Below are 27,996 nucleotides of genomic sequence, written 5' to 3'. Positions count from 1 at the left end.
GTGCATCGCGGATCGAGAGAGGGACAGGGAGTGATTTCATGCTGCACTACGTCCACAGACGTCTGGTTTTCTTGACGTCAGGAGAAGTGTGAGCGGACTCAGCGCTGCGCCCAAGCACAACAACCACATCGCTCCCAGAGGGAAGGGGAACACATCACAGCTACAGATCGCCATTCAGGTATGTTTTTCCTCCCGGTTATATTTTCACTCATATGCGCTGTCAACCGTGTGTTTTTTATTTATTTGTTTTTTTTCTTTAAGCAACATAACTTAAAGCGCTCTCGGTGCGCTTCCATGTCGCATGGCTGCAGCCTCCTGATCTAACCTAAAGATGCTGCCTTCATTTGACTGCCGTACCCTTGAGCGCTGCAGTACAGGCTACAGTGCGCGCACCCACACCGCCTTTTTCTTTACTGTAGCTTACATGCATGATCACTAGGAAAAAAACAAAAAATTAAAAAAATTCAGCACTGCAGACATATTGCACCGGCATAACCTTTTATTTTCCATTTATTCTCCCGCTTGTCATTGACGCCCTGCAGCCTTAGTGCAGAGCAGGTTAGCAAATGTGTCTCAGTGGATTACAGTTTCCATTGGACCTGAGCTCTTTTTGTATTTGTTGATTGTTCTTCTTTCTTCAGAGCGAAACGACGGTTTAAAGCTTCAGATGTTAAATATAGCACAGGTTTCCCCCCCCCCCAGCTGGTATCCGCCGCTACTGACCATGCGTTTGTTTTTGCGACGGCAGGGCTACATGGTCTCTTTCTTGCGACTGTCTCTGCTGCACTGTTTGCCCTACTTTCCTGTTATTTGTTGCTATATTCATTGTTGCAAGGCCAGTTGTCAACGAAGAAGAAAGTATATCGCTGCCCTGTGTTGTGGCTTTTTTTTTGGTTGTGGTGGGTGGGGGTAGTAGTCATATCTTTTTATCAGTCTGCAAGTTTATTTTTGTCTTCTGTTTCTTATTAATGTTTCTGTTTTATGTGCCAGTCTGTTCTTAACATTCTCCACATTTTGCTCAGCCTTATAAAAGTGTTTTCTCTAATTAAATTTATCCCATCTGATAAATTAAATGGCTCAAAAAAAAAGCTACAGCTTCAATGTTGGCTTCTAAGTGGTCTTAAAAACACAAGCTTGTGATGCAACAACCAGAGCACTTCATCAGGAAAATCAATGGTTTATTTAATGACTGCAGGTTTTAAGCAACAGTCACATCAGTCAGCCAAACTATAATGGATCTATTGACCTGATGCAGAGGCAGAATATTTCTTGCTGTCTAAATGCAGTTAATTAAGCATGTTAAACAGAGTGAATTGTGGTGTAATATTTCAGGTCATAAGTCAAGCTTTAATCTATCACCTCCCCACTATGTGCTGGAATGGTGTTTGTAATAGGGACAATGCCAGAAAGTGGTTAAAAGTTTATATAAAAACAATATAGACGTTGGAAAACACGTATTTTGTGCACATGTGGTGATTAAAACTTAACTGTGGATGCTCCGAGTCTGTCCAAAGTTTTTTATTCTGTTCCTCTTTGCCCGTAGCTGTAGTGTGGCGAATCCGATCAGCGTTGTAGGATGCCTCTTGGAGAGGATGGAAATGGATGGAAAAAGAAGACATCAGACATCAAAGAACATTATGACTTCAAAGAAGTGCTGGGAACGTGAGTTGTATACTGTAAATTTAGTGCTGTTATCGAGGCTGCGTTACCAACTGGGCAAAGTGGGCTACTGCACTAGTGGCCTCCAGACCCTCAGGGGCCTGTGGTCACTCCAGTTTTACTGTGTGTCAGCTGGTACATCGAATACTTGGGACATTGTTTCAGGAAAGATGTCATTGTCTTGAATTTTTCCAATCATATTAGTGCCATTAATATTCATTGGACTGGTTCCATTTTGCTCCTCGTGTTGGGGTGGCTGCAAAAGTTTCACCTCAAAGCCTTTGATTATGATTGAAAACTACGTACATAACTAGACAAACACTATCAATATAACATTGTTTTTGTGTGGTTTGAACGGACCCTCTGTCTTAGAGGATGCCCTTTGTGAAATCTGTTCTTATCATCAGAGATTTTGTTGTTCTTACAGGGATTACACAATGTTTTAATCAAATTACCACAAAAATAATTGATAAACAACAAGCATGGGACCAGGTAGAGTTCCCATACACTGACACATGCATGCACTGTAATGGATGGGTACATGGCAGTACCCACAGTACACAATTTACATAGCGCTGCAGAAACCAAGGGGTCAAAAGGCTCCCATCACTCAATTTTTCCCCATCTGTCCATGCTGCCAGGGCTGCAGAATTTAAGTCTGGACTCTGGAGTCTGTCTCACTCTTGATTGACATTTTGGAAGTGCCCTTCACTAATGTCTATTTTGACTCAGACTTGTCTTGTTCTTGGCCACTGTTGGATGCTGACTCAACTATTTCCTACTCCTCTAAAAGAATTCAAAATAGCAGTTCTTTTCCTCCTCTCTCTTGCCACCACGACTTTCCTCTAAGAGGTACAAAAGCATTTTAAAGGGATTGCAGCTAAGCTTTATGGGTTGACTGCTAAAAGTCAATGCAAAGTAAGTAGCAGTATATATAAAAACAAAGGCATTAAAAAACTTAAGTGAATCTTGTTTCAGATGTGGCTTGGATCTCTCAATCTCTCTAAAGAAACATCGTATCTGTGACCATGATTGCATATGTGTTTGCACATGAAAATGTACACATGCAGGTATGTGGGGTCAGTTGCATGGAGTTGTGTTTGTTATTAAACAACACCACTGGTCAGTATAGTTTTGTTCTTCCTTGGATATTACATCGGTGTAGGTGAGGATGAGTGGCTTCAGTGTCTTTAAAAACTAAAGTGAACTGATGTGATCACAATAAAATGACTTGAACGGCTAATGGCAGATTCACACACGGGGTCTATTTGAGCCATTTCACACATCTTACTATATGTTTTATCCATTTTGAAAATAATATAATCACTGATCTAAATCAGTCCTCCCAGTATCAGCAATGTGGATAGTTGGAGTGGTCGTACTGGTATCACAGAGGTGATGATATTTAGGCAGACTGACCTGCATTTTGTGCTCTTTTTAGTGCACCAACCTTTTTTCGCTTTTCTATCAAAGCTGTGAAAGCACATACGTCACCCTGCCACTTTCCCTAGAACTATTTGACTAAATTCAGTGGCTCTTTTCTTACCACAGTACACAACCTGGTTAGAATTGTTCTTTGGAACACGACCCCTCTCTGTCTCTTTATCCTCCCCGAATGTGGGAAGCCGCTACACCTTTATTTTTGACTGTGAGATGATTGACTAGAAAACTTTTGTCTAAAGATGACACAAACCTGTTACTGCAACAGCTGGCTGCAATTTGCCTGAAAAACCCAGGCTCAATCCACCCACATGAAACCAGGTGGCAACTTATATTTCCTGTGGCCCTGATTACATTTTATTATTGCTAGGCAGTCTGGAATCCAAAATAGATTACATTTACATTTAAATTTTGATTTAATATGCCTCTTATAATGAATTGCAAAAATAATCTTCAACCAGCTAGAGGACAGTTGCAGACGGTAATGGTGAGGGCTGGACTCACACAGACCTGTGACTGCAAGCTCCAGGGGGGACAGGATTTAGCCCAGATGGTCGAGGGGCATATCTCCACCCCCCCAAAACCAAGTACAAGTGACCTAGCACATGTCCACCTGTGATGACACGAGTGTGCCATATGGAGTGTGGTTGTTTTCTTTCTTCTTGGAATCACACCTGCTTCCCCAGAGAGGCTGCACAGAATCAGATATTAATGACTGCGCAACTCTGGTCCACATCCAAAAAAAGTGAACTATCTGTGGGTAGATGATGAGGCTGTCTGGGTATGTTCAGTCCTGCGTTAGGACGCCAAATAAGACTCCATCAGTCTGTCTCAGAGCTGTGCATGCTGTGTGCAATGCACTTTGACTAACAGATTGTATATTTGAGAATTCATGACTGCTGTTAAACGCTGATAACTTCTGTTATGATTCCACCGAGACTTCACCGGAACTTAAAACAGTGACTGTAATTTAGAAGGATGATATTAAGGATTATATAACAAGGATTGAAAGAGTCAATAGCCCAGGATAGTATGTCCTCATTTCAGAAAAAAAAGAGAGAAAAAGCTGTAGTAATATTCTTTCCCTCCTGTCACTATAGCTGGACCTGGCAGAGGGCAGAATTAATGTGTTGACGGAAAGCTCCTTATGCTCGGAGAGAAGATTACAGTGGAGCTTTATCCAGGAATTCAGTGCGTGAAGTTAATTGATTTATGTTGAAATATTATATTCAGATCTGGCTAATCCTCACAGTTCTACCTCTGTTTGGAGTCCACTTCAGGACAAGCTGTCCTTAAGGCAGGGTTAGCAAATAAAAAAATAAAAAAATCCCCCTGTCTCTTCGGTCTCATGACTGTCACTCTTTGATCACACTTGTTTTGACTTTTCTTTGTCATTCTAATTAACACTGTTAGGCTTAAACAAGTTGTATAGCCAGGATGAAATGAATAAGACAGGTAAACAGCACAGTATACAGCTCTGATATTACTCTTCTCAGCCTTGTTGGAGTTGTGACGTTATGTCTCAGTGCCACAGATTTCAAAAGTGAAACTTTTAAAGGAGAAATAAAAGGCATATTATATGAATAAATGTGTTTCTTTTAATAATAATGAATAATGTTGAATTGAGCTTATAAAGGAATGGTTTGACATTTTAAGAAAAATTCTTCCCAATGTGCTTTCTTGTCAAAAGCCACATGATGCACTATCATAGTTGTACTGGAAATTTACTGCTTGGTACCAGTTAGCTTAGCTCAGAATACTGTAAAAACTGGAAACAAACAGAAACAGATTCAGAATCTGTCTCTGTCCAAAGGTAATAAAATCCACCAATCAGCATCTCTGAAGCTCATCTGTTAACACTTTATATCCTGTAGTTATGTGTGACTGATAATTTAAGTATTAACTATTTCATTTAAGGTCTTGTCATCACCATGAGTTGATCCAGCAGTAATACAGCACGTAACCTGTCGTAAAACACAATGTGGAGTTTTTACGTTTTTTTTTTTTCAGATAAAATAAACAAGATATAATACATCAACTTTATACATAATGGTAAGAAGTTACTACTTTCCATGTGGAGTGTTCATTGTTACTATGGAACCATACCGCTTTTTTTTTTTTTTTTTTTCTGGCTCATTCAGATTTTCTAAAATGCGATCTGGAGGCCGTCCCTATAAACATGAATGCCGCTGAATGAATGACTGAGGGATGAAGTTACACCGCTGGTCGGTCGGTCGAGTATTGGAGTTTTCTCATTGGCTGATTCAAAATGAATTGGTACAAACATTTTCTATTACCTCATCAGGGGAGTTTACAGGTACTTTACCAACTTAGTGCCTTGGTTGCTGGATTTACCGATTTTTAAGACACCTTCAGCAACTTCTTTACAAAAAAACACCTAGTGACAAATGTAGCGACTTTTTAGACAAATCGTAGCTGTTTTCTGTAGCAGAGAGTCACCAGTAATGCCCAGTAAGTGTGAGGTCAGGTTTTCCCTCTGCAGGCACACATCTCTATGCCTCTCATTCAATTGACCGCACAGCAGCTGAGATAGATGTGGGTGACATTCTAACTTTCTATCTGAGTGATCATTTTACAAGTAAATATAGCCAAAATCACAGCACAGTCTTTGTCTTTAACTTGTAGATATGATGATTCGGCTGTATTAAAATACTCTATATATTAGCACAGGGATGAGGAGAGAAGCAAACAGATGATGGGCTGAAACCTGCTGACACTTGATAGAATGCAAATGCTGCACAATTACATCATGAATTCATGTATTATGTCATCTAGTGACATTTAGCGACTTCTTGAGCAGGCTTTAGCTACTTTCTGTTGAAATAAGTTGTTAACAGTGGTTCCACAACAGAATTCAACTACATCCTCTAGTTTACACATGGACCATACATGATCCAGCCATATACTAGGTTTTGACCTCGTGTTTTTAAAGATAGGATAGGAGTAGAGAGAGATGTGTTATTGCTGCTGTCAGTGTAATTACTCGCGGTAGCTTCTGTGTCAACTCTGTCTTTATGTTGACAATTTCATTAAATGTGCCTTGAAATTACTTTGAGATGATAACTTGTGTCCAAGGTTTGGTGTTTTCCTGTACTTAGAGGGTTAGTTAGGAGTAGTGATATTGATGCATAGACATCAGTTCAGTTTATGAGTCCTGTGGACAGAGATATCCTGGTGAGCTGGCAGCTTCTTTGACAGAAATGAAGAGCATGGGGCCAGTTAACAAAACAATTTCAGACCGCTACACAGCAGTAAATATTTAAACCATCCACAGCAGAGTACTTCTTAAGTGTATTGCTGATGCTCAATTCTCCTTTCAGATCTCTCTTTCACTGCACTGTTGAGTTTTACTTAGGATGAAAGTAACGTGAACACACAAAATAATGAGCCCAAAGCAACAAAACCTGCAAAGAGCTGCAGAATCTGGTGTTGATTCTCAGCAGGAGAAGCAGTACTAGCAACCCTTTTTATGTTCCTAGTGCTATTTGATTCAGTGTTAAATTGCATGTTCTTTTAACTGAGGGTATTTAAACAGTAGATACTTGACACATGAGTGATTGTTGAATGTTGTACCCAGAAACAGAATATAACTAAACTGAACCTTTTAAAGGGGAAAAGCCAGTTTAAAGAACTACTTGGGTCCAAGTGTATCATGTGTAGGAGCATAAACATTGTGACTGTGTAGTCCTAAACACTGTTGGAAAGCACTTGTGCTGGTTGGTCTGTTTATAGAGTAAAGCAGTGGAGTTAAGAGGTTTGACCTACACGTGACTTTAGTAGAGTAGATGGAGGACATACATTTGTACTATTGTTAGTGAATGGTCCAGACCAGAGCTATATTTATATATAAATGAAAGATGTTAATTTTCATAATACCAGAATGGACCTGGAGATTGGTTGGAATGGGATTATACTTCATGTCCACACATGTACCACTCTTTTCTGTCCAACTCAAACACACACACACACACACACACACACACACACACACACACACACACACACTCCACACTCCACACTCCAACCAGCACACACACAAAATGGATTAGGCTAAAAAGAGAAAGCTTTTTTTGGGACTTGGAGGCATGTTGGGCTTGAAGGGAGCACTTGCATCAGGTGAGATCGATACACTGATGGATGGGCCTAGCTGTCTGCAACAGGTCCAAGGGGCCTGACTCTGCCTGATTGATAGTGCATCTCTCTAATGCAAAAAAATAACATTATGAATTGCGGCAACCATCCATCATTGTGAGGGAGATGCAGTGGGCTTTAATTGCATCACACTCTTGATTGCGTGTAAAGCCGTTTGCACCAGCTGTTCATAAGTTCAGACTTAGCCTAGTTATAATGTCAGCAACATTGTCTCCTACAATAATAGTCTAATACAGAAACAGTTCACAGTGACACAACGTGTTTACCAAAACCACAATCTTTCCCTCACCTCAGCCAAAGTCCTTTTGTTGCCTAAGCCCATAAACACAGATGGGACTGTGGAAACAAACCCTTGTCTCTGGTGCGACAGTCTTGCACTTTGTACACCCACCCTCCACCCCGACCACCTTCTGTGACTCTGTTGCTGTTAATAAATGTAGCATTTTATTCATTAAAAAAAATTGCCTCCGAGCATAACATAACCACAACTAGTCAGTGATTACAGTGCCAGTGTTTAGTTGTATATAAACATAATATCTTAGGAAACAAGGCTGAATGTAAGTGTTTATCACATGGAGATTTACGAATCACTAAATTAAAATGGGTTTTACAACAAAAAATTATTTCTCATAGAGAGTTGTTACTGAATATTTACCCCCACTACCTGTAACTGACAAAACTAAGAAATTGCTATAGCTTGTTAATATATGACCATCTTAGAATGAAGACGATAATATGTGTTGAAAATATTACTTCTTGGCCAGTCCCGGGAAGGTGGGATTTTTAGGACACACCTAGACTGATAAGAGGCCTGGATCAGGTCCTACTCAGTCTCTCCCTTTGTTTGAGGCAGCACGTTGATCCGCCTGCAATATCGCCTTAGGTTATATTTCCTGAAGTAGGCTGCAGTTCCTTGATTAGAATTATTAGAGTACCCCTGGTAACTGATTATTGCTTTTATTTGCCTTTAAGCCATTCAATCATCTTTAACAGTCAACTACCAAGGTGAAATCCTTGAGAAAAGAGAATAAACTGTTGAAAGTTTGCCAATGCAGAAGCTCTTTGGATCCCCAGCACCCACAAAGTCAAGTTTCTACAATATGGACACATCCTACTCCACACTTGGTAAAATGCTGTTTAATAATGATGTAAATTTAAAATAGCATTTCACTGAAATAACACAACATACCTCCAATTACAAAGCCTTATGCTAATAACATTTTGCTAAATTACATAATAATGTGAGCTAGGTTCTATCTATCTATCTATCTATCTTGTGACAGAGGATGTGCTGTGGCACATAGCCTGTTCATGTGCACAAAAACAGCCGAGCTGACAGATGCGTCAGATATGAGTCTTGAGACCAAATGACTCATGTGAAACTTATTTATTTAAATTTGTTAGCAGCAAGTTAACATGTGTGCCAGGATTATTTACTGGCGTAAAATAGATAAAATTATGTGTAAATAAATTTCAGTAGCTTTTTGCTGATTGCTTGTGGAAAAAAGGTGACTGGGTGTTTTCATCTGAGGCTGAAGAAACTGCTGTCTCTAAGGCCGGACAGTGACATTAACCTATTTTACTTATGTCTGATGCATAGATGTACACATTAGTGCTAAACAAAATATAATTATTTCAGGTTAACAGCTACAGTAGCTTCCTCTCTTGCACCATCCTGTGTTCCTCTCCCAAACCCCGCTGAGAGCCAACCCCTACTACGTCTCCAAGGAGAAATGAGCAACTGGATGGTTAATTACAATGTGTCTCACGGCAACAGTAGAAAAGTGTGTGTGCATGCATGTGTGAGTGTGCGTGTGTGTGTGTGTGTGTATGTATGAGTGTACGTCTTCTAGCTCTTTCATTTGCTTTCAGTCATTCTGTCACTCAAACATACTGGGTGAAATGATGCAGACACATAGTTCGAAATACCTTTTCAACCATCAGTCCAGCTCACGTGCAGTCACACAATCATTACTAACAAACTATGTTTCATTTCTGAGGATTTCTTTTTTTCTTTCAGAAGTAGGATTACAGTAATAAGAGTCTGAATAACAGACTCTAACAGATCTATCACTCTGGATCTGGTCACATACAGTATAAACTGTTGATAATATTTACTGTCGTATTAGCATGCCATGAATTGCTCTAAATGAAATGGCATGTATTATACTATATTGTACATTGTTATACAATATTGTACAGTAATCGCCATCCTCTGGGGACAATGAATATTTGTACAGAATTTCATAGCAATCCATCCAATAGTTGTTGACACATGTAAGTCTGGACCACAGTGCCATAGGCATGGCTTGAAAACAATAGATAGCTGGATTTTGAGGATTTCATCGTTCTGATTGCACCATATTTCAGAGACAGTCTGGGCTCAAGTGAGCCAGATACAATTTTTCTCGCTCTAAATTGGTTCATTTCTAAGGCTAACAAACAAAGCTTCTTGTTCATCTAAGACATATCTGTTGGTAATCTAATCTTACAATCACAGAAATGCTATTTTCAGTGAGGAAGTATTTCCCACATTTTAATGACATATTCATACATCAGTCTTCATCTGTAGCTGTCTCAGTCCTAGTCTCAGCCCACTGACTCTCCTATTTCAAACAGCCAATTAGACTAAATAGATTGTTACTGACCGATAATAGAAGTTTAGCACTCTTGACCCTCTGGTGAAACCCTGCCTGTAAAAGCTGCCAACATAAACACATTAAAATGCTTTTATGGGTTGAATGGAATTGGAGCTTTATGTGATTTTGCTTTGAGATTATTTTAGGGACTCTGTAAAAAAAAAAAAAAAAAAAAAAGAAACAAGATACATGTGTGAGAATCGTTTCTGCTCTTGTGCATCAGCTTCACTATGCAAACATTTCTGCTGCGCTGGTTCGTTGAGCACAAGATGGCCATGGTTCAAAGCCATCTCAACGATTTACCACAGATTCACACTGAGCGTTTATTATGACATGGTGATGGAAAAAAATTCCCGTTGGGAGGAGGTTTACTGAGAGCACAATAACTCTCAGCATTATACTTGCGTGTTAATACCCATTAAAAACAGAATAAACATTAAGTGAGAGATGTTTGCCTTCTTATCTCAGGGTTGCTATTGGCAACAGCACTGTGAAGTCTTCATCCTTTTATTCAAGGTTGCAGACTTGAGTGTTAAATTAAGATGGTCCACAGTGTGATAGTTGAAAAGAAGACAAAATATTTGCTACTTCATCGTCCATTGTGTATTGCATGACAGTGCTGTTTCACACACATGTAAAGGATCCCTGTGGCTGCTGACAATGTTCGTGCGTTCAGGCCTCCTCCTGAGCTTCCTCCCACGCTCCTGTGGGGGGACTGTGTAAATACACACTATTCTCGCTCTCATCATCACCAGACCATAATCCATAATGCAGTCTAGTCTCCCTCAGAAACAGCCACACTACATTTACTGCATCCATTATTGAATGGATTAAAAATAGTTTCCTTTTTTTTTTTTTTTTTTTTTCAAAGCAACTGCTATTTCTATAAATGTCTGCTTTGTGACTGTTGCTTCACCTCCCGGGCCTTTCTCAGTTCCCTAAACCTCTCAGTAATGCCACCATTTTGAATTATTCATCTAAACACTACACACACGCATCTATGCCCCACAAACACACACCCAGATGGTTGATTGCAATGTATTAGGAGATCTTTTTTAAAAGTACCAGTGTTCGGGTTAGGGTTCGTTGAGAATCAATTTTATTGAGGCCACAAAAATATATAAAAACTCAATTTAAATAAGGCTATTGTGAAAATCAGCCAAAGAAGACACACCTTTGCACTAAAATGATATCAAGAAGGATTTATCCTCTTTTGTGTAACACTCTTAAGCCACCATGGCCTGCAGCCATTTCCTTAAGCTTTCTGATCTTGTCCATTCCACCCCACACTCCCACACATTTCTCATTCTTTCTCTAATGTGTGCATGTGTGCATTTCTGTGTGTGTGTGTGTGTGTGTCTTTCCACTGCCTGTCTTTTAGGGGAGCTTTCTCTGAGGTGGTTCTAGCCGAGGAGAAGAGGACCCAGAGGCTGGTGGCTATCAAGTGCATCCCTAAGAAAGCGTTGGAAGGCAAAGAGAACAACATCGAAAATGAGATCGCAGTACTACACAGGTGATGCCACCAAAGTTCCTCGTGAAGCCTCAGCTGTCACTTAGGTCCAGCGGGAGGAATTAGTCAGTGCCGCCTCTTACAACACTGCATGTAGAGTTGCAGAACATACATGCTAGGGGTCAATTGTATGGGTGACTAAATACATGGTGTCAGTAGAAACAGTAGGATTGTGCACCGGAAATGTCAGGAGTAAAGAAGATAGACCTATTTTTAGTGTCCCTGTTGCCAGGGCAACAGCACACAGAGGCGGAGATGGTGTGGAGTTCCCCGCAGCAGTGCATTGAAGAAAGAGAAAGAGACATGGAGGGTGGAGAAGTGGTGAGGGGGGTTGGGTATGATAGACGGAGAAAGATGTGGGAAGAATGGGAGGAATGGAGTTTGGCCAAACGCTCAAAGTCACCTTTAAGCAGATGAGAGAGTCGTGAGAGCAAGAGACATCGAGAAAGTTGAAAAATCACCTGAGAAAAACAGAGAGGGATTCTCTTATTCTAATAAAAGTCACATTAGCCCCGTTCAGCTGCTGCTGTGTTAAAGCGATGGTGAGTTCATATGCTCTCAGCTCCACTCGAGAGCCAAGAGAGATGCTTGACTGTCTGTTGGCTGGTTTGTAACAATAAATGATCCAAATCTAGTTTTTGTGTGCAAGAATAGCATTTTTTCATAGTCATTCTGTCAAGCCGTAGCTATATTATCCAAAGCTGTTCTTTGTCTGTGCTTCCAGCTGCAGACAGTCACTGTCATTCTCACAGAGAGGTAGTTATCCATATGAAGCTTTGATGTATTTATTCATACAAATTTTGTCGTTTTTGTATTTTTGGGGGAACAGGTTGAACTGAAGGGCTTTCCAAAAAAAAAAAAAAAAAAAAAAAAGGGAGAGAGAGAAAGACAGAACAGACGCTTTAAATCTGAATTATGCAGCAAGAATGCCATCTGGTGACCATTTGACAGTAAGCATTAGAGAAATGTGGCACATTTTACAGTAACAGATTTTGACTGATGATTTTTGTCCATGTATTTTCCTCAGAATCAAGCACCCCAACATTGTTACGCTGGAGGACATCTTTGAAAGTACATCTCATCTATACCTTGTCATGCAGCTGTGAGTTCTCCCCCTTCCTCTTTAGAAAATGAATTGGCATCAATTTATCAAGCAAAACTGCCACAGTATTTGCTGTTTTTCTCTGTTTACATCATTATTTGTTGAATATCTTTGGGTTTTGTACTGCTGGTCAGAAAAAAAGACATTTAAAAATGTTGCCATGGAATCTGAGAATTTGAGATGGCCATTTTCCACTTTTTTTTATTTATTTACCAGTAATTCGAGTCTCTTGAATTGAAAATAAAGATCTGTGGGTTTAAAAGGTATTTGGCTGCAAACATGAATGTGAAATTGATTAACTGAAGAAAAAAATGTTGATTAACTAGATAATAGATACAATCTTTCTTGCACTAAAGGTAAGGGACTTTTTACGTTTTTTCCCTTTCATCTGCCAGGGTATCTGGAGGTGAGCTGTTCGACAGGATTGTGGAGAAAGGTTTCTACACAGAGAGAGATGCCAGCCAGCTCATCCACCAGATTTTAGATGCAGTCAAATATCTCCACGACATGGGGATCGTCCACAGAGACTTGAAGGTATCGTACTTCAGGAAAGACAGAAATGTAACAGCTCAATCTGTCTTGGAGTTTGACCTTTCTCCCCCCTCCATTTTCACACCCTCCTCTTTGATCATCTTGCCTTTGTGCTTGCAGCCAGAGAATTTGCTGTATTACAGCATGGATGAAGACTCCAAGATTATGATCAGTGACTTTGGACTGTCAAAGATTGAGGGAGCAGGCAGTGTCATGTCCACAGCCTGCGGTACTCCTGGATATGTGGGTAAGGCATTTTTTTTCTCTGGTCGGTCAGGCTCTCCTCACCTCCCCCCTCTCTTTGATGTGAGCTCGGCACTTGCCGTTTCAGCTGATACCCCCTCTTTATTCACTGCGTTGTGAGAGGCTCTTTCATCCACGACTGAGTCAATTGCAAGTGTTTCAGAAGTGCTCTCTACCTGTTTAACATGACCTACCAGATCGCATGGTATTACTGAAAGGTCAAGATTACTTGAATTCACCCTCGCTGCTGCTGCTGCTGCTGCTGCTGCTGCTGCTGCTCATGTATTTTGCACTCTGTGAATATGTGCTGCGTGTGTTTCACAGCTCCTGAGGTGCTCGCTCAGAAGCCATACAGCAAAGCAGTGGATTGCTGGTCCATAGGAGTTATTTCTTATATTCTGTAAGCCTGAACTCATTCATTCCTGAGAAGTATGAAAAGTGAGATTTTTATAGTTTTGACTGTGCTCCAATATCTCTCCCTCAGGTTATGTGGATATCCCCCGTTTTACGATGAAAATGATGCCAAGTTATTTGAGCAGATTCTGAAAGCAGAGTATGAATTTGACTCTCCGTACTGGGACGACATCTCAGATTCAGGTATTATCAGTTACTTCAAATATCACATGGAAATCAAACACTGAAAACTAAGAAGTCCGATTGTACTATTGATTTTTTTGTTTACAGCCAAAGACTTCATCTGTCACCTGATGGAGAAAGACCCTTTGAAGAGATATACATGTGAGCAGGCCCTCCAGCATCCATGGTAAGAAAGTCACGAAATGTGCAGCGCTGAAACTGTTTGTTAATTACTTGATTGAAAGAACTGACAACCATTTGAGTTTTAATTGAACTGAAACTATTCACCAGCAATTTTGACAAGAGATTAATCTACAAAGACATTTGTCAAGTAAAAGTGCCAAAGATTTTCTAGCTTCATGTGAAGATTTGCTGCTATTTTATATCATTGTAAATTGATTTTTTTTCTTTGTGATGTGGACCAGGATGTCACCTTGGGCTCTAGAAAATTACAATGGAAAAGGCTAAAAACAAACCAACAAAAAAAAAAACTAAAACATTATTTTGAAGAAATAATTGACAGTAGAGGTGCAGCAAAAAAATCTGTTTATTATTTCCTTGATTAAATTATTAATCTTTCCGCCTATAAAAAGTTACCCAACCAACAATGCAAAACTCAAACATATTTTGTTTATAATCACACACATATGACAAAGAAAAGTATCAAATAATCACATTTGAGAAGCTGGAACTAATGTTTTTGCATTTTTGCTTGAAAAATTAACAACAATTACTTAACTGTCTTTTGAAAATAGTTGATGATTAATGATCAGTACAACAATACTGTAAATTCTCTAATATTTGGTGACTTTGCAGGATCTGTGGAGACACAGCTCTGGACAAGAATATCCATGAATCTGTCAGTGCTCAAATCAAGAAGAACTTTGCCAAAAGTAAATGGAAGGTCAGTACTTTGGCTGAAACACAGCACAACCTGCTGAAAGAGCAGTATTAAGATTGGCACGATTTAGAGCACATTTTCTACACCTTTGCTGTTTCCCTCTCTCAGTGGCTGTCAGATGCAGAAGGTTCTTTTTTTCCTTCGTCTCTGTCTGTGTCCATGTAGCAAGCATTTAATGCCACAGCGGTGGTGCGCCACATGAGGAAGTTGCAGCTGGGCACTAGCCTCGAGGGACCCAGCCAGATAACTCCCACCAGTCCCTGCCATGGACATCTGCTCCCAGAGGAAGAGGAGGAGGAGGAGGAGGATGATTTGGGGAATGGGGAGGAGGAGAGCCGTAAGTTTACACTTCACAGTGAATGAGCAAATACTCGCTTAGAATCAATTTCAGACGAGTTGCTCAACTCAATAGCAAAGATCGTCCCACAATAGCATGTGGTTAAAGATTTAATGATTTAACGAAAGCAATGGATATTGAGGATGGATGCATGGATGGATGGATGGATGGATGGATGGATGGATGGATGGATGGATGGATGGATGTGATAGGCTACATTCCCATCACTTGTCTTATCATATGGAGACCGTTTGGTCCAGCCAGCTCCAGCCTCCTCTTCCAGCTGACTTTGGGCAATGTTTATCAGAGCCACAAATTTGTTGTAGCTACACAACCATTATCACTGTGTGTGGACAACAATAGATTTACCTCCTAACTCTGGCTCCAATATATAAAGTCGACAACATTGTAAAATGTCTTGTTAAATGACATCCTCCTATAGCCTGTTGTATTATCAACCACTGCACTTATTTTTCTTTGATACGCTAAGAAGACAATATGCTAGGAATAGTTAACTGTCTGGTTTGCTGACTGGTAGTCCGGGAAGTAGATCCCTATGCAGTTAGAAACATGATCTGATCCAGGGGGCTGTTTACTTTTGGTCTTGAAGATGAGACAAAGATGAGATGAGATGAATCCTGAAAAATTTACATTTATGTGAAAAGCTTTCAGAGACTCCCACTATATGCCCAATATATGTTGTTTTTGGCTCTACAAAGAGATGGTGATTGAAAAGATATTTAGACCCAAGTCCTTATTTGAGAATAATCAGAATTTCCCTTTAAATGTTTTGCTCTAATATCCAGTGTCCCACTATGAGGACGGCCGTCGTGGAAGCAATGAGGGCAGCACAGATCGGGACAGCCTGAGGAGCTGCACCTACTGCTGCAGGCCAGCCAGTCGCGTCTGAGCACAACCTCCCGTTGTCATGGTGACATTGTGTCCCTGGAGCGCCCAGAGCCCACCCGCCCAGTCTGGCCAGGAATGCAGAGTAGTTATCAGGCAGTGTCCACCAGAGTACATCCACAGCGAGCAGGTCACTGTTGTGGTGTGGAGAAACATACTGTCCAAGTCTTTGTCCAAAACCACATCATAACTCAAAGATACACAAGTTTTAACGTTGTTGCAGAACAGTATGCAAGGCAGCACCAAATGGACAGAGAGTTTATGATTTAAAAAAAAAAGGGTCTGTCTGCATGATTATCCTGAAATAAACCCCCCTAGCAGCCCTAACATGTAGTTGTCCTTTGTGCAGCTGTAGCAGACAGTGGTCACTTGGCAGCGTGAACATCACGACAAGTCCTTCTGGATGTTACCTTCAGGAAGGATCAAAGCCTCTGGAGTCTTAATCAAAGACGAGACAGTGGCCTAAAGGCAGTTTCCTCCATTATTTTTGTTCTCACATTATCTGTCACATCTACCTCTAATCACAATTACTTGTGTGTCTTCATCCATCTGGCCCACACACTCATACATTACTGGCAGCTTTCTCTAAAAATCTGGCCAGACAGGGCACAAAGAAGAGGGGAACACATTTTAAAGGGAAGCAGTGCTGAAACCTAATCCTGCATGTCTTTATACTCTTAACCCATCAATGTGACTCAGTCCAGTCACTGACCAAGTAGCTGTTTAGTTGAATAGAATTAATCTCAAGGCATCTACCGATCCCACTAGCCCATTTGTTCTGTTTGATCGCTCTTGTCTTTTCTTCTCATTGTCATTATTAAGTGTTTCTGTATGTACTCTTTTTGTTTAAAGCCTTTCTGGAAAGGAGATACTTGAAAGTGGAGGGTACTTCTGGGGGTTATGGACTCTATATTCTGGCTCAGACTGGGTTTGTGAAGAGTGGTTCTGACCTGGAGTGTCTGCATGCTTCTGTCGGAGAAAACATAGAAATGTATGAATATCAAAAGGAGACTTTTTTTTGTTTTGTTTTGTTTTATGGCTGTTCTGTTACCAGAGGCTCAAACTGAGATCCCTGTAAGTTTGTCAAACGCATGAATTAGACATTCCTCCCAAGATGAGGAGAGTTATTTTGAAGAGAATCCACAATGCATGGGAAGAAAACGATCAAATTCATGTCACGCTCATCCTCCCTGTTCTGTTTCTGACAAACCGCCAGCTGTCGGTCTCTCGGCCTGGCTCAGGCCTGTCTCACACTGAGTAAGAGGGATCTCAGTCTGGGCACTCCGCCTGCTCTGTGCTGTGCACCTCTAGTGGAAGAAGTTTTGGTCTACTGTTTGCATGACCTGGTTAAATATGTTTACATGAATGATGATCAATTAATATAAAACACACATGATTATTATTACTCTGTTGTATTGAAAAATGATGTAATACTGTAATTTTGAGCTATATAATGTGAAGTGAGTAACACCAGAAGTAATGTTGTTGACAAAGTACAACACAGCACAGTGGACATATCATTTGCATTGACTCTGATGGTCAAGTCTCTACTTGAGTGACATTTCTCCTGTACTACGTTTATTTACATCTCAGATAATTCTTTCTTTCTGCTTTTTTTCTGTTGCTCATGTAGAATCTTTCCTACTACTTATCCATGTCTGATACCAAGACACAAGTAGAAAGAAAAACATATCCCAATTTTAAACAGGTGCCAGGCACAGTACAAAACATGAAAAAAAATCATCGTGCTGGAAACATCACCTCTCTGCCAGTGTGCAAGCTCTACATTTGTCCTACTGAGTAAAAGGACTACAGTACTAAAGCCATACAGGGAAGTGGGGATGTTTTACTATAGACTATATAGTCAATATGTCATCTTCTTTTAAATGTATGACTCAGATGATGGATTCTGCAAGAAATTTAACACAGAAAAGACTGATGAGACAACTAGTAGCTAAAAGTACTTTAATCCTGATAATATTCATACCATACCATTATTAATTTAAGGTATGTCATGACATAATACTGTATTATTACTTAGCTATAGAGAACCACTCCGTTTTGTTGAATTTGATAAAATTTTGTTGCCCACATTAAGCCAATTTCCTCAATCTGTCATTGATACATACAGGTCCATAGTACAGTAACAGAGGGCAATCACTCTGGATTTACATGACTGTAATTGTGGAAAATATGCAAACTGTGTGTGAAGGGCTTCATGTTAACTGTTAGCTAGCCAATGTTGATGACTTTGATAACCTGGCTATTATTTGTTTGGTAATGACCTTTTGTTTAACCTTTCTTGGGATTTGTTTCCACATGGCTGTTTTCTTTGTTTTTGTTTTTTTTTGTTTTTTGTTTTTTTTAAAAAAAAGCTTATTTTACCCATTACAAACACATCTAAATGCATAAAGAAACACGTGTATATTATATATATAAATATAAGTATATATTGTATATCCTTTTTTGTAAAAGCTGTTTTGAGCTACAAATGTATGGATGCAATGCATCATGGGTTATTGAACAGGATGTAAGAAAATACAATGATTTGTACCCACAGAGATATGATTGCAGGAAATGAAATAAAACTTCCTTGTCTATGCATTGTGTGTTCTGTCATTACACAATCCCTTTGTTGTTAGATGTAAATTACACAGAAAACTCTGATTAAACTGTGGTTTTTACAGAATCAATTCAAGTATATAAACTACAAATGACCTGAAAAACGCAATGCGTACAAAAATTTGTATTTATCACTTGTTTTATGACTGATTTTGAGTTATTTTAACTATTTCTTTTATTGTCATGTTGAGTGAGCAATGTGCAAAACCCAGGTTCTTGTAGATCTAGCGGACACAGTGAGCACACGGAATGTAAAAATGACCACAGTTAGTGATCACTGTAATGAAATGCATTAAACCAGCTGTTCATATGTTCCCTGTAGATTATTCCATGTTTAAACTTTTAAAAGATAAATATCAGCTTAATGTTTCTGATACATATAGTACACTTTTAGACTGACATCATCATTTCATAAAAAGAGTCTTTTTCTCATTTAAAAACTGTCATTAATCAAATGAATGTTAACAGGAACCTTTTTTATGCTTTTAGTGGTTGAGACTCTTCTGTTTATTGTAATTCTGCTTTGAATAGACATAGACTTATTTTAATGAGAGATCATTGAAACCTATCAAATTAATATTTAATATAATATTTGTTAAATGTATATTTAATGTCTCTCAATCAACAGTAATTCTCAGTGGTGACATCAGTTACCTTCCCTCACATATTGTGTCTTGATATGTTCAGACAGATAGAGCTAAACTGATTGTCTGACCAGTGTATTGATGATACTTGTTTATTGATGACTCCATTTCCAAAAGTGACATGTGCAAGGGAAAACTAAATATACCCAAAAAACTAGTTGCAGAATTGTGCAGAAAATATTGTGATTCTTCATAATGAGAACATTCAAACATAAAAAAGTAAAAAGTAAAAATAATAATAATCATAAATGTCACACTTCTTTTTCTTTTGCATCCAGAACTGCTGTCCTCCTGAGTCTCTCTTTCACTCGCAGGAACTCTGGCTCCTCTCGCTGCTGCCCTTTCTCCTCTCTCTCCAGCTGTGGAGAAATGAAAAAAAGACAAAGTCTTGAAGCTCTTGCACAGTCAACAAGCAGCACCATTACAGAGTACGAAAAAGCCAATAAAAAGCCAATAAAAACAGTGGGGCAAAATAATCAAGTACATAAGCTGTAGTCAAGTAATTTGAGATACTTGTACTTCACTTGAGTATTTCCATTGCAGGTCACGTTATGCTTCTACTCCAAGTTCAAGGGCACAATAAATATCACACTTTATACCCCCACTACATTTGCTATAGTTACTGGATACTTTACAAATTTTTATTTTATATACAAAACAAAAAATGAGAGTATAGAATATGTTGCATTATTTACCTCAACAAGCTGCAACAAGAATATCAGTATGTTCTCCCTCTCCCTCTGCCTATAGATGAATGGCTGCGACATCCATACAATCCAAAGTTCTTAAAAACTGTAAATGGTCTGACAAAGAGCTTCTAATATGCATAAATTGTGATTATCTTTATGTAAAGCTCATATCACTAGAAGTTGTACTAACCCAGAGAAGGCACTGATACATGCATAATGTCTAGTATGGATTTGGTGCAGGAACCAAGACTGGACCTAAACTATCAGAAACAATGTCTGCACTGCCCTCTCCTGGCCGACTACAGAAAAACTTGATAATCAATCTGTGTGTAAATTTTAAACATTTTTATCAGATACAATAACGTATGTTCACAGAATAGACATTTCATTAAATGTCAGCTATATTCACACAGACGAATATTTGTTATGATACGTTCACATACTTTTTCTAGCCTGTGATGTCTTTTCAGCAGCTCTTGATGAAGGGGTGATCTGTTCTTCTTTGCCTCCTCATGATCCCTGCTCGCCTTCTTCTTTTGGTCCCATTTCCTCTTTTCTAGAACTCGCTGGAGTTCGCTTTTTCCTTCTTGAGACACCCTCCTGACAGAAACACAGAGGGACTTAACAACTTATATCAACAATGAAACCGAATGATGAGCGTGTCTGTCCAACCTATTGTGGGTCATCCGCAGTTCTTTGTGGAGCTCCTGGTGGCTCTTGGAGGCAGTTAAAGGACTGAGAGGTTTTCTGGGTCTGATGAGGTTAACACTCTCCTCCTCACTCTGGAGTTTGGGTGGAAAGACCTGAAGCTTTGAGCATCGGTCTTCCTGTTCGTTTTGGTGTGCCTGCATCACTGAGCCTGAGGGGAAAAACCATACCAACATGAATTATTTTTTATCACTCTACCAAGTTGATTTTTGGATGTAACCTCTTGCCATATTCATCATACTTACAAATAAAAAAACTCAATCTTATTGTAGACTATGTTTTATATATGCAATATATGCACTGATAGTTAAGAATGAGCTCCCTGCTTAAATGATAACTTTATTTATACAGCACTTTTCAAAAACAGTCACAAAGTGAAAAAAGTAATTCAGAACTGAAGGGATAAAATGAAATTCTTACTTTAACTTAACAATAATAATAATATCTATCTATCTATATACACACACACGCATATATATATACATATATACATATATACATAGATATATATTGTGATGACCCTGTCTCTTTTAGCTGCTGAGCTGGCTGTTTTTTCTCTGTTTGTGTTTTGTGTTGCAGGTGCCCAGTAGGTGTGGCCAGGTGATCGAATATTGGGAACACCTGGGCCCGGTGTACTCAGAAGCAAAAATACTCTGTGACCTGTGCCATGGGGGGAGAGCAAGGGGAAACGCTGCTCCACACACCTTGCTCGTGTTCTGGGGTTTTCTTTTTCATCTTTTGCCATCCAGCACCTCACATCTTATCGCTTCACTCATGCAAACACTCCTACACTATTGATTTTCTGATCCTCATATCCCATAACCTTTTTGATATTCTTGTTCACTTTTTTTGATGAAGTTAATTGTATGGTGCAACTTTTTGTGTCACCTCCCATTGTTGTCATGGGTTTTGAGCCAGCCGTGATAATATGTACTCACTCAGGAAGTAAGAGTCAGACAAGCTGTCCTCCTACTTTCTAACGACACTACCTAATATTATTGTAGAGACCACTGACGGTGTTTGGATGGCATCTTTTCACACAGACACATTGCAGCCTTGTATGAGGCCGGTATGACCACAGAGCCACCATGATACCATGATAATAGATATAAAACTGATCTCTAGGCTCTCAAATTCACAACCCGTTGCTATGTACTGTACACTGGCTGTCCCGCACTCTGTGTACCTACAGCATGTTCATCTGTAGAGGCTCGTTCAGGTATTTCTATTTAAACTTTGGACTGGAGGCACAAAGCCTGAGCCTGCATTTTACCAAAAGACTTTTGAAAAAACATATTTCACAGACTCGAAGGCTAAACTGTCACCAGACATATGGTTTATTAAAACTCCACAGTTTATCAACAAATTCTGGCTCGCCCTTATTTACTCTTTTATAATAGAGTCAATAAAAATGTCTGTGCAGCAAATACTACCTGCACGTTATGATTCTCCCACATCTCTGCTGCCTGTTTGTTCACTGAGTCACCTTGTGCTGCCTTTTTATGATAATGATAAGGATGAACTTAGTGGATACCACAGTGGCTCAGTGGTTAGTATTGGGCTGCCTCACAGCATGAGGCTCACAGGAGGTTTAAACAGCAGAGGACAGTTGTCATGTCAGATGTCAGCTCTATTACAGTACTCAATATAATGTGTGTGTGAGAGAGCCCATACTGCTGAACTGAAAATAGTAAAGGTGAAAACAAGATGAGTTAGCAATCAGCAACACCATAATAGATGTTTCTAGATTTCTCACCTGGCCTGTTCAGGTGTGTCTCACTTCTACCTGGAGAATATTGCAGGTCTCTCTATCAATGACAAGTCAAACAGAACATAATTCAAGTCAGAGTTACATTCAGTTTATCCCTAAGACATGGTGCTCCTTCCAAAATGCTAGTGTGTACGCATTTTATTTTAATATATTTTTTAACACAGGATAGCTCTCCAAATAAATAGAAATCTCCCTGTCAGGTCAACAATGCAGTTTCATGCAGTGCGGGCAGCACAAAGCTGTATTATGATGCTGACGGACAAATGAAGTGTCAGGTCCTGTTCCACATGTCCAGTGAAGCGAGGGCCTTCACTGGTGAGATGGAGGGCTGCCACCTCATTAATGATAGGCTCAAACAAAACGCACTTTGATTCCCACTGAGTTCCTCATTTGCTTGAGTTTTTGATTCCCACTGAGTTCCTCATTTGCTTGAGCTTGAGCAGAATTAATAGTTGTCGAGACAAGAATTATTCCACTGATTAAATACTTCATGAATATGCAGGAAAATACAGCGTGGTACAACAGAAAGTTTGCTTGCAGCGTTATCTACTCAATAATGTTAAATGTTTGTTCTCGCCATTAGTTCCATTTCAGCAGTAAAATGTCAAAAAAATAAAAAAACATTGAGACATTGTTAAATATTTTCAAAACTAGCATATGATATAGTAAAGAAAAACAGGATCACAGTGAACAGTTACACTGAGGAAAAATGCAAACTGCATGAGGCATTTTAAATGACAACTCTGCTGCCAGCTGCTGTTTGGTTGATGAGGGGAGAGTCCTGCTGTTTGGCTAAATCTCGCACTGTGGATATTGTGCAGAGAAGAATTAATAGGACATGACGGGATAAACAGTCTCCAAGGCCCACTCTTCACTGTTGGCAAGGCTTTTTTTTTTGTTTTTGAGATGGATAAAGCCCTGCATTTGGTTCAAGAATTCACTGTCCTTGTGAAGAAATAATGCTAAGAGGAAAACCTGCGACAGGAAAACTGTTAAAAAGCATCAGTATGCCTTTTAATGGTAACTATTGTCTTATCTTCCTCAAGCACACAATACATCAAGAAAGTGGTGTGTATTTTCCTCACAGATGCATCTGCTGGTTTTGCTTTTAATGAGACATGAGAGATGAGAAACGTATGCTATGCCTCACAGAAGAAAATGAAGAGGAAAATCCAATCTCTTACCTTCTTTCCATAGGTGACTCCCATGTCCTCAGTGTGAGTCAGAGCTCTGCGCGGACACCTCCTGGCCTCAGAGAGGACAGAGTTTCAACAATTACTCAGAGTCACTTGAGGTTACTCTGTTCTCCAGCAGTGATGAGTACCAGAGAGAGGAATGTGTGCTGTGCTTTGGACCAGTGATGATGCTCCCAGGGAAGCAGCAATCGAGTGGAAGACCAACCCTGGAGAACAGGCCAAGTGTTGGAGGAATATTCAGTTCAGTGGTGGAAAGCACCAAAGGGCATTTACTCAAGTACTGTACTAAAGTAGAATAATAAGGTACTTATGCCTTATTTGAGTATATCTAATGTTATTTTACTTTATACTTCCAGTTTTCTACATTTCATAGGGAAATATTGTAGTTTTTATTCCATAACAGTTTTTACAGCTACAGGAAGGAGTACATTTTTAAGATTAAAAAACATAAGCATACAAAATACTCTGTGTTCTTAACCATGGGTTAGTGATCCCTTAAGTCCAGTTGGTGTCCCCAGCCAAATTTCAGATATCATTGACTTGTTAGCAGTTCAACCAAAGAGACAGTACCTTTCTTAACTTTTCACATGGTTGAAGACCCAGAGAGATCAAATCATCTCATCAAAATAAGCAAAGAGAAAAAAAAGTAACATGCTGCTCACACAATGCTGCATCAGTGCTAAAATCTATAATATACACCATATTATGTTAATACACGTTATATAACAGATGTTAATATGACAGTTACTAGGGACATTTTACTGCCCAATGTATACTTTTACTTTTGTTACTTCAAGTATATTACTTAAGTAGGATTTTGAATTCAGGAGTTTTAATTTTAATAAAGTACGTTTACATTAATATACTGGCACTTTTACTTAAGTAAGGATTGTGACTACAACTGAAATGGAAAAGTGTACAGCAAATATGAAAATGAATAAAGAAAAAGAGATGCACCTGGTCCTCAGATCCTCCACTTACCAGAAATTGGAACAAATATTTTTCATTTATCCCTGAGCACATTTAAGTCCACCAGTAAAAGATACTTGCACAGTATTCACTCACCTCTGTCACTGTTTCAAATGTTATTCTTTATTTGAAGATTCATTTTGCATTTTTTTTTTATCACTATGGACAGCAACAGTCAAGTCAAGTCAATCTAACTTATTTAGCACAATATCACCAGTAACTAAGATACCCGTTTTAGTGTTTACATCTTCACAATTTTGACAATCTTACACAACAGACAGTAGAAGCAGCAAGAAAATGACATTTTACAATGACAGAATGGCAATAGTAGGTAAATGAAGCAGATGTACTGATATTAACATTGAGTTAGGTTTTAAGTTTGAGAACTTTGGCATCATTTTTACAAGGAAGTGGGGCTTAATAGGCCATTACAAACTGTAACTTAGTCAATGTCACATTGTGCAGTTCATCACAACAGTTTTAAGCTGTAAATTGTTCCACGTTGGTTTTTGGGAAACAGCCGCCCACCCCCACCGTATTTGGCCATCCGTCATAAATGTTGGTGTTCTCATGATTAACAGCATGCTGTCAGGTGAACAGGGAAGAAGACATTTAGTTTTCCATCAATTACCATGTGTTTTCACTTCTGGCATATTTTAAAATAGACAGTCTTTTGTGACACAAATAGAACAAAAGAACAAAAACTGCAGTGAACAGGATCACTAACCTTCTCAAACAGGCTTTTGCGCTCTGCCCCTGCTCTTCCTGCAAACACCCAGCTGTCTCGTTGTTTTACAGACCTGATGAAAGTGCTTCCCATTCCAACAAATATCTCCCTGATATCATTTGTCATTCTGCCATAAAACAAATAGAACGGGTCACACTGTGTGATATTAAATCGTTTTAGCAGTTAGATCACTGAGATTTGGACTTACTTTGCTGTCACATCATCAAATGAGGCCACCAAAACAATCATGCCAGGTTTAATCTCCTTCAGGTATGCCAGTATGTCTTCTGGGTCTTTTGTTAGAGTAATTTAAAAAAAAAAAATAGAAAAATACATAAATAAAAATCAGCATCATTTGAAGGCTTCAATAAACTTTGAAACAGGATTAAAAGATTAAAAAAAAAAAATCCTTACTTCCATCTCTCATATTGAGATTGCCCAATTTTTCCACAGTTCCATTTTCACCTGAGTTGGAAAAAAACATATTATTAAAAATCACAAGGTCTGTGTTATAGCTGTTCCAGAGCTTTTGATCATATCACATGAGCTTCATGATTAGATGAAGTTGGTCCAATTGTTGTGGAATCTTAGATGGTAATTTTCTTTTTAAATGAGCATTTTAGCATTTTCCTCCATCTTATATAAACACTTTACTTTTTAACAAACAAAATCTGCTGCTGAAGAACATGTAACGTGATTAAACTTTGAGACTGAACTTTGGAGTTAAAAATTAACTGTTTTAATCTAAAAAAAATTGTATTACCACTAACCAGTACTTTATAAGATCTGGTTTTCAGTGTATTGTGAAGGTATCAGAGTATTTTACTCACCATTTAGTACCACAATGTTCAGTCCTTGTCCCACGTTATTCAATGCGTGACTCATAATGCTATTGAGATATCAGTAAAATTTAGTTTCCCTCCAGAGCCTTTATCTTATTTTTTGGTTAACTCAGGTACTAATACAATAACACGTACATTTTACCATCAAAACAGATCCTTGGCCCTACAACATTAGCTGCTCCACTCCTGATGTGTATAGCAAAATGGTCAGGTGGACAGACAGAGACGCCGCACTTTGGCTCATGTGGTTTTGCAGCTGAACATGCAGATAAGAGAGACAGAAAAATATTTCTGTTCTTGAAGGAGGGTGGCCATAAATACAGCAGATGTAAAAGCTATGCAATTTTACAAAGATTCATGCTACCATAATTGAATTGAAAATAATCACATTTAAAAATTGAATGAAAGGAGGTAGCTCAAGATTCAAGATCTAATCAGAAAAAAAAAAGGATCTCACCAAGAATATATGTGGTTTTCCCCTCTACATCAAATAAATTGATGGAGATTATCCATGTTATTAGGAGGACAGCACATACAGCAGGTAGAAGGTACAAAAAGGCTGTCGACCACAACGAGTAGATTGATTAAGATTTGTAAACACACAACCAAAACTTCTTGTTTTTAGATATATAGTAAAATCTCACCTTGATATCTCATATCTATCAAAACTGAGACCTTCCTTCTGATCCTAAAAGGAAGAGCTGTGAAATTCACTTGAAAGTAAGTTGAAGTAAACAAGAAATGTTACACATAAGCTACTGTACAGCAGACTGTCCACTCCTCCTTGTGCTATGTCAATAAAAAAGACGTGGTATTTGACAGTCACACACCCACTGTGAACTAGATGATCGTGTTTCTCTTGTTTGCAATGTCAATGGGCAGGTATCCAGCACGAACAGATAGCATCTGCAGTGAAAAAAGAGGCTCATAAACAGCACATTGTATTTAGCTGGTGTGTAGACGAGGACAGGAAACCCGGAGAAGAATGAGGAGTAAAAAGGCCACCAACCTCACATTTCAAATTGCAAATGAAAACAAAAAGCTTTAAAGAATCATTAGGTCATGATTTTTCTGTGTGTATATAATTCTTAATTGTCTGAGGCTAAATGTTTCAGACTAAATGAGGATTTTACCTAAAACCTCACTGAAAACAAATAAACAGAATGAAAAGAGATACAAACATACGATCTGATGAGAAAATAAAACCCCAACAGAATCAGATGAGAAACCAATTTATCAAACAAAATGTTCCCCTCATTTTAGCTATTACAAGAAAGATGTCATAAATAGACAGAAAATGGGTTTTGGTGTTTTGATCAAGACATAAGACATTTAAATCTATATTTCTGATGGTTAGGCTATTTACATGCTAAGACCCTATTTGCACAGGAATTAGTGATTACTGATGTTTAAATGGGGAAAGGCATGGTAATCCCTTAAAGCAGAGGTCAAACCTCGCGTCAGCAAGCATCCGCCCTGCTGATCCTTGAGCAGTGGCTGAGCCCACACTTTAACCTGCCTGAAGAGCTCCGATCAAAAACAACATTTTGTAGGCAGTAATGAACTTATTATTATCCCTATTCTTATTCTTATTATTTTTATTAGCTTATGGAGTTATGGTGGCCAAATCCAGCCGTAAATCGGTCATGGTCATATAATTTAACAGGTGATAAGGGATGAGGACAAATTAAAGGAAAAACCAGCACAGAATTTGTTGGTAAGGTGTTGGGCCTCCACAAGCCTCCAGTATAGCTTGACATTAGATTCTCCATGTCTCTGAACTCCACATCTGTTAAAAATGTGCCATGGGT

The 27,996-nt window shown here is 39.0% G+C and overlaps 3 protein-coding genes across 8 annotated transcripts; 1 reads left to right on the top strand and 2 right to left on the bottom strand.

Moving 5' to 3' along the window:
* Window positions 1-26: 26 nt before the first annotated feature.
* Window positions 27-18,619, top strand: camk1a (calcium/calmodulin-dependent protein kinase Ia). The gene is made up of 12 exons (XM_071494816.1): window positions 27-178; window positions 1,544-1,662; window positions 11,293-11,424; window positions 12,449-12,523; window positions 12,919-13,057; window positions 13,175-13,301; window positions 13,622-13,697; window positions 13,782-13,894; window positions 13,982-14,060; window positions 14,690-14,777; window positions 14,940-15,111; window positions 15,918-18,619. The coding sequence occupies exons 2-12, from the start codon at window positions 1,577-1,579 to the stop codon at window positions 16,019-16,021; spliced, it is 1,191 nt and encodes a 396-aa protein (XP_071350917.1). The 5' UTR covers window positions 27-178; window positions 1,544-1,576; the 3' UTR covers window positions 16,022-18,619.
* LOC139630949 (actin-associated protein FAM107A) lies at window positions 16,851-23,864 on the bottom strand. 5 transcript variants are annotated; one of them, XM_071494817.1, is made up of 6 exons: window positions 23,636-23,864; window positions 22,437-22,488; window positions 20,645-20,831; window positions 20,416-20,572; window positions 19,541-19,642; window positions 16,851-16,986 (listed from the first exon to the last, which is right to left on the bottom strand). In XM_071494817.1, the coding sequence occupies exons 1-6, from the start codon at window positions 23,657-23,659 to the stop codon at window positions 16,864-16,866; spliced, it is 645 nt and encodes a 214-aa protein (XP_071350918.1). In that variant the 5' UTR covers window positions 23,660-23,864; the 3' UTR covers window positions 16,851-16,863. The 5 variants fall into 5 exon arrangements, with proteins under 5 accessions (XP_071350918.1, XP_071350922.1, XP_071350921.1 ...); XM_071494821.1 differs by lacking the exons at window positions 22,437-22,488; window positions 23,636-23,864 and adding an exon at window positions 21,101-22,042; XM_071494820.1 differs by lacking the exons at window positions 22,437-22,488; window positions 23,636-23,864 and adding an exon at window positions 21,180-22,041.
* An 853-nt stretch (window positions 23,865-24,717) lies between these two features.
* On the bottom strand, window positions 24,718-26,988 carry LOC139630655 (protein FAM3D). 2 transcript variants are annotated; one of them, XM_071494285.1, is made up of 8 exons: window positions 26,830-26,988; window positions 26,643-26,744; window positions 26,321-26,441; window positions 26,174-26,232; window positions 25,758-25,808; window positions 25,552-25,636; window positions 25,344-25,470; window positions 24,718-25,201 (listed from the first exon to the last, which is right to left on the bottom strand). In XM_071494285.1, the coding sequence occupies exons 1-8, from the start codon at window positions 26,840-26,842 to the stop codon at window positions 25,097-25,099; spliced, it is 663 nt and encodes a 220-aa protein (XP_071350386.1). In that variant the 5' UTR covers window positions 26,843-26,988; the 3' UTR covers window positions 24,718-25,096. The 2 variants fall into 2 exon arrangements, with proteins under 2 accessions (XP_071350386.1, XP_071350387.1); XM_071494286.1 differs by lacking the exons at window positions 26,321-26,441; window positions 26,830-26,988.
* Between the last annotated feature and the right edge of the window lie 1,008 nt (window positions 26,989-27,996).

The sequence above is a fragment of the Trachinotus anak genome, unplaced genomic scaffold, assembly GCF_046630095.1.
Source record: "Trachinotus anak isolate AG129_WGS33_773 ecotype Australia unplaced genomic scaffold, CSIRO_AGI_Tana_v1 ptg000013l, whole genome shotgun sequence".
Lineage (NCBI taxonomy): Eukaryota > Metazoa > Chordata > Actinopteri > Carangiformes > Carangidae > Trachinotus > Trachinotus anak.
The sequence above is the reverse complement of the archived record's forward strand: the minus strand, read 5'-3'. Positions and strand labels throughout refer to the sequence as shown.

Excerpts from the sequence above, each read along its gene's own strand:
- camk1a (XM_071494816.1), top strand. The coding sequence starts at position 1,577 with ATGCCTCTTGGAGAGGATGGAAATGGATGGAAAAAGAAGACATCAGAC. Across the intron at positions 13,698-13,781 it reads GGAGTTATTTCTTATATTCT|GTTATGTGGATATCCCCCGT; the intron begins GTAAGCCTGAAC and ends TCTCTCCCTCAG. Across the intron at positions 14,778-14,939 it reads TTGCCAAAAGTAAATGGAAG|CAAGCATTTAATGCCACAGC; the intron begins GTCAGTACTTTG and ends GTGTCCATGTAG.
- LOC139630949 (XM_071494817.1), bottom strand. The coding sequence starts at position 23,659 with ATGGGAGTCACCTATGGAAAGAAG. Across the intron at positions 20,832-22,436 it reads GACACACCTGAACAGGCCAG|GCTCAGTGATGCAGGCACAC; the intron begins GTGAGAAATCTA and ends TTTTCCCCTCAG. Across the intron at positions 20,573-20,644 it reads CTGCGGATGACCCACAATAG|GAGGGTGTCTCAAGAAGGAA; the intron begins GTTGGACAGACA and ends TGTTTCTGTCAG.
- LOC139630655 (XM_071494285.1), bottom strand. Across the intron at positions 25,637-25,757 it reads TCTCAATATGAGAGATGGAA|ACCCAGAAGACATACTGGCA; the intron begins GTAAGGATTTTT and ends CTCTAACAAAAG. Across the intron at positions 25,202-25,343 it reads GCAAAAGCCTGTTTGAGAAG|CATGCTGTTAATCATGAGAA; the intron begins GTTAGTGATCCT and ends TTCACCTGACAG.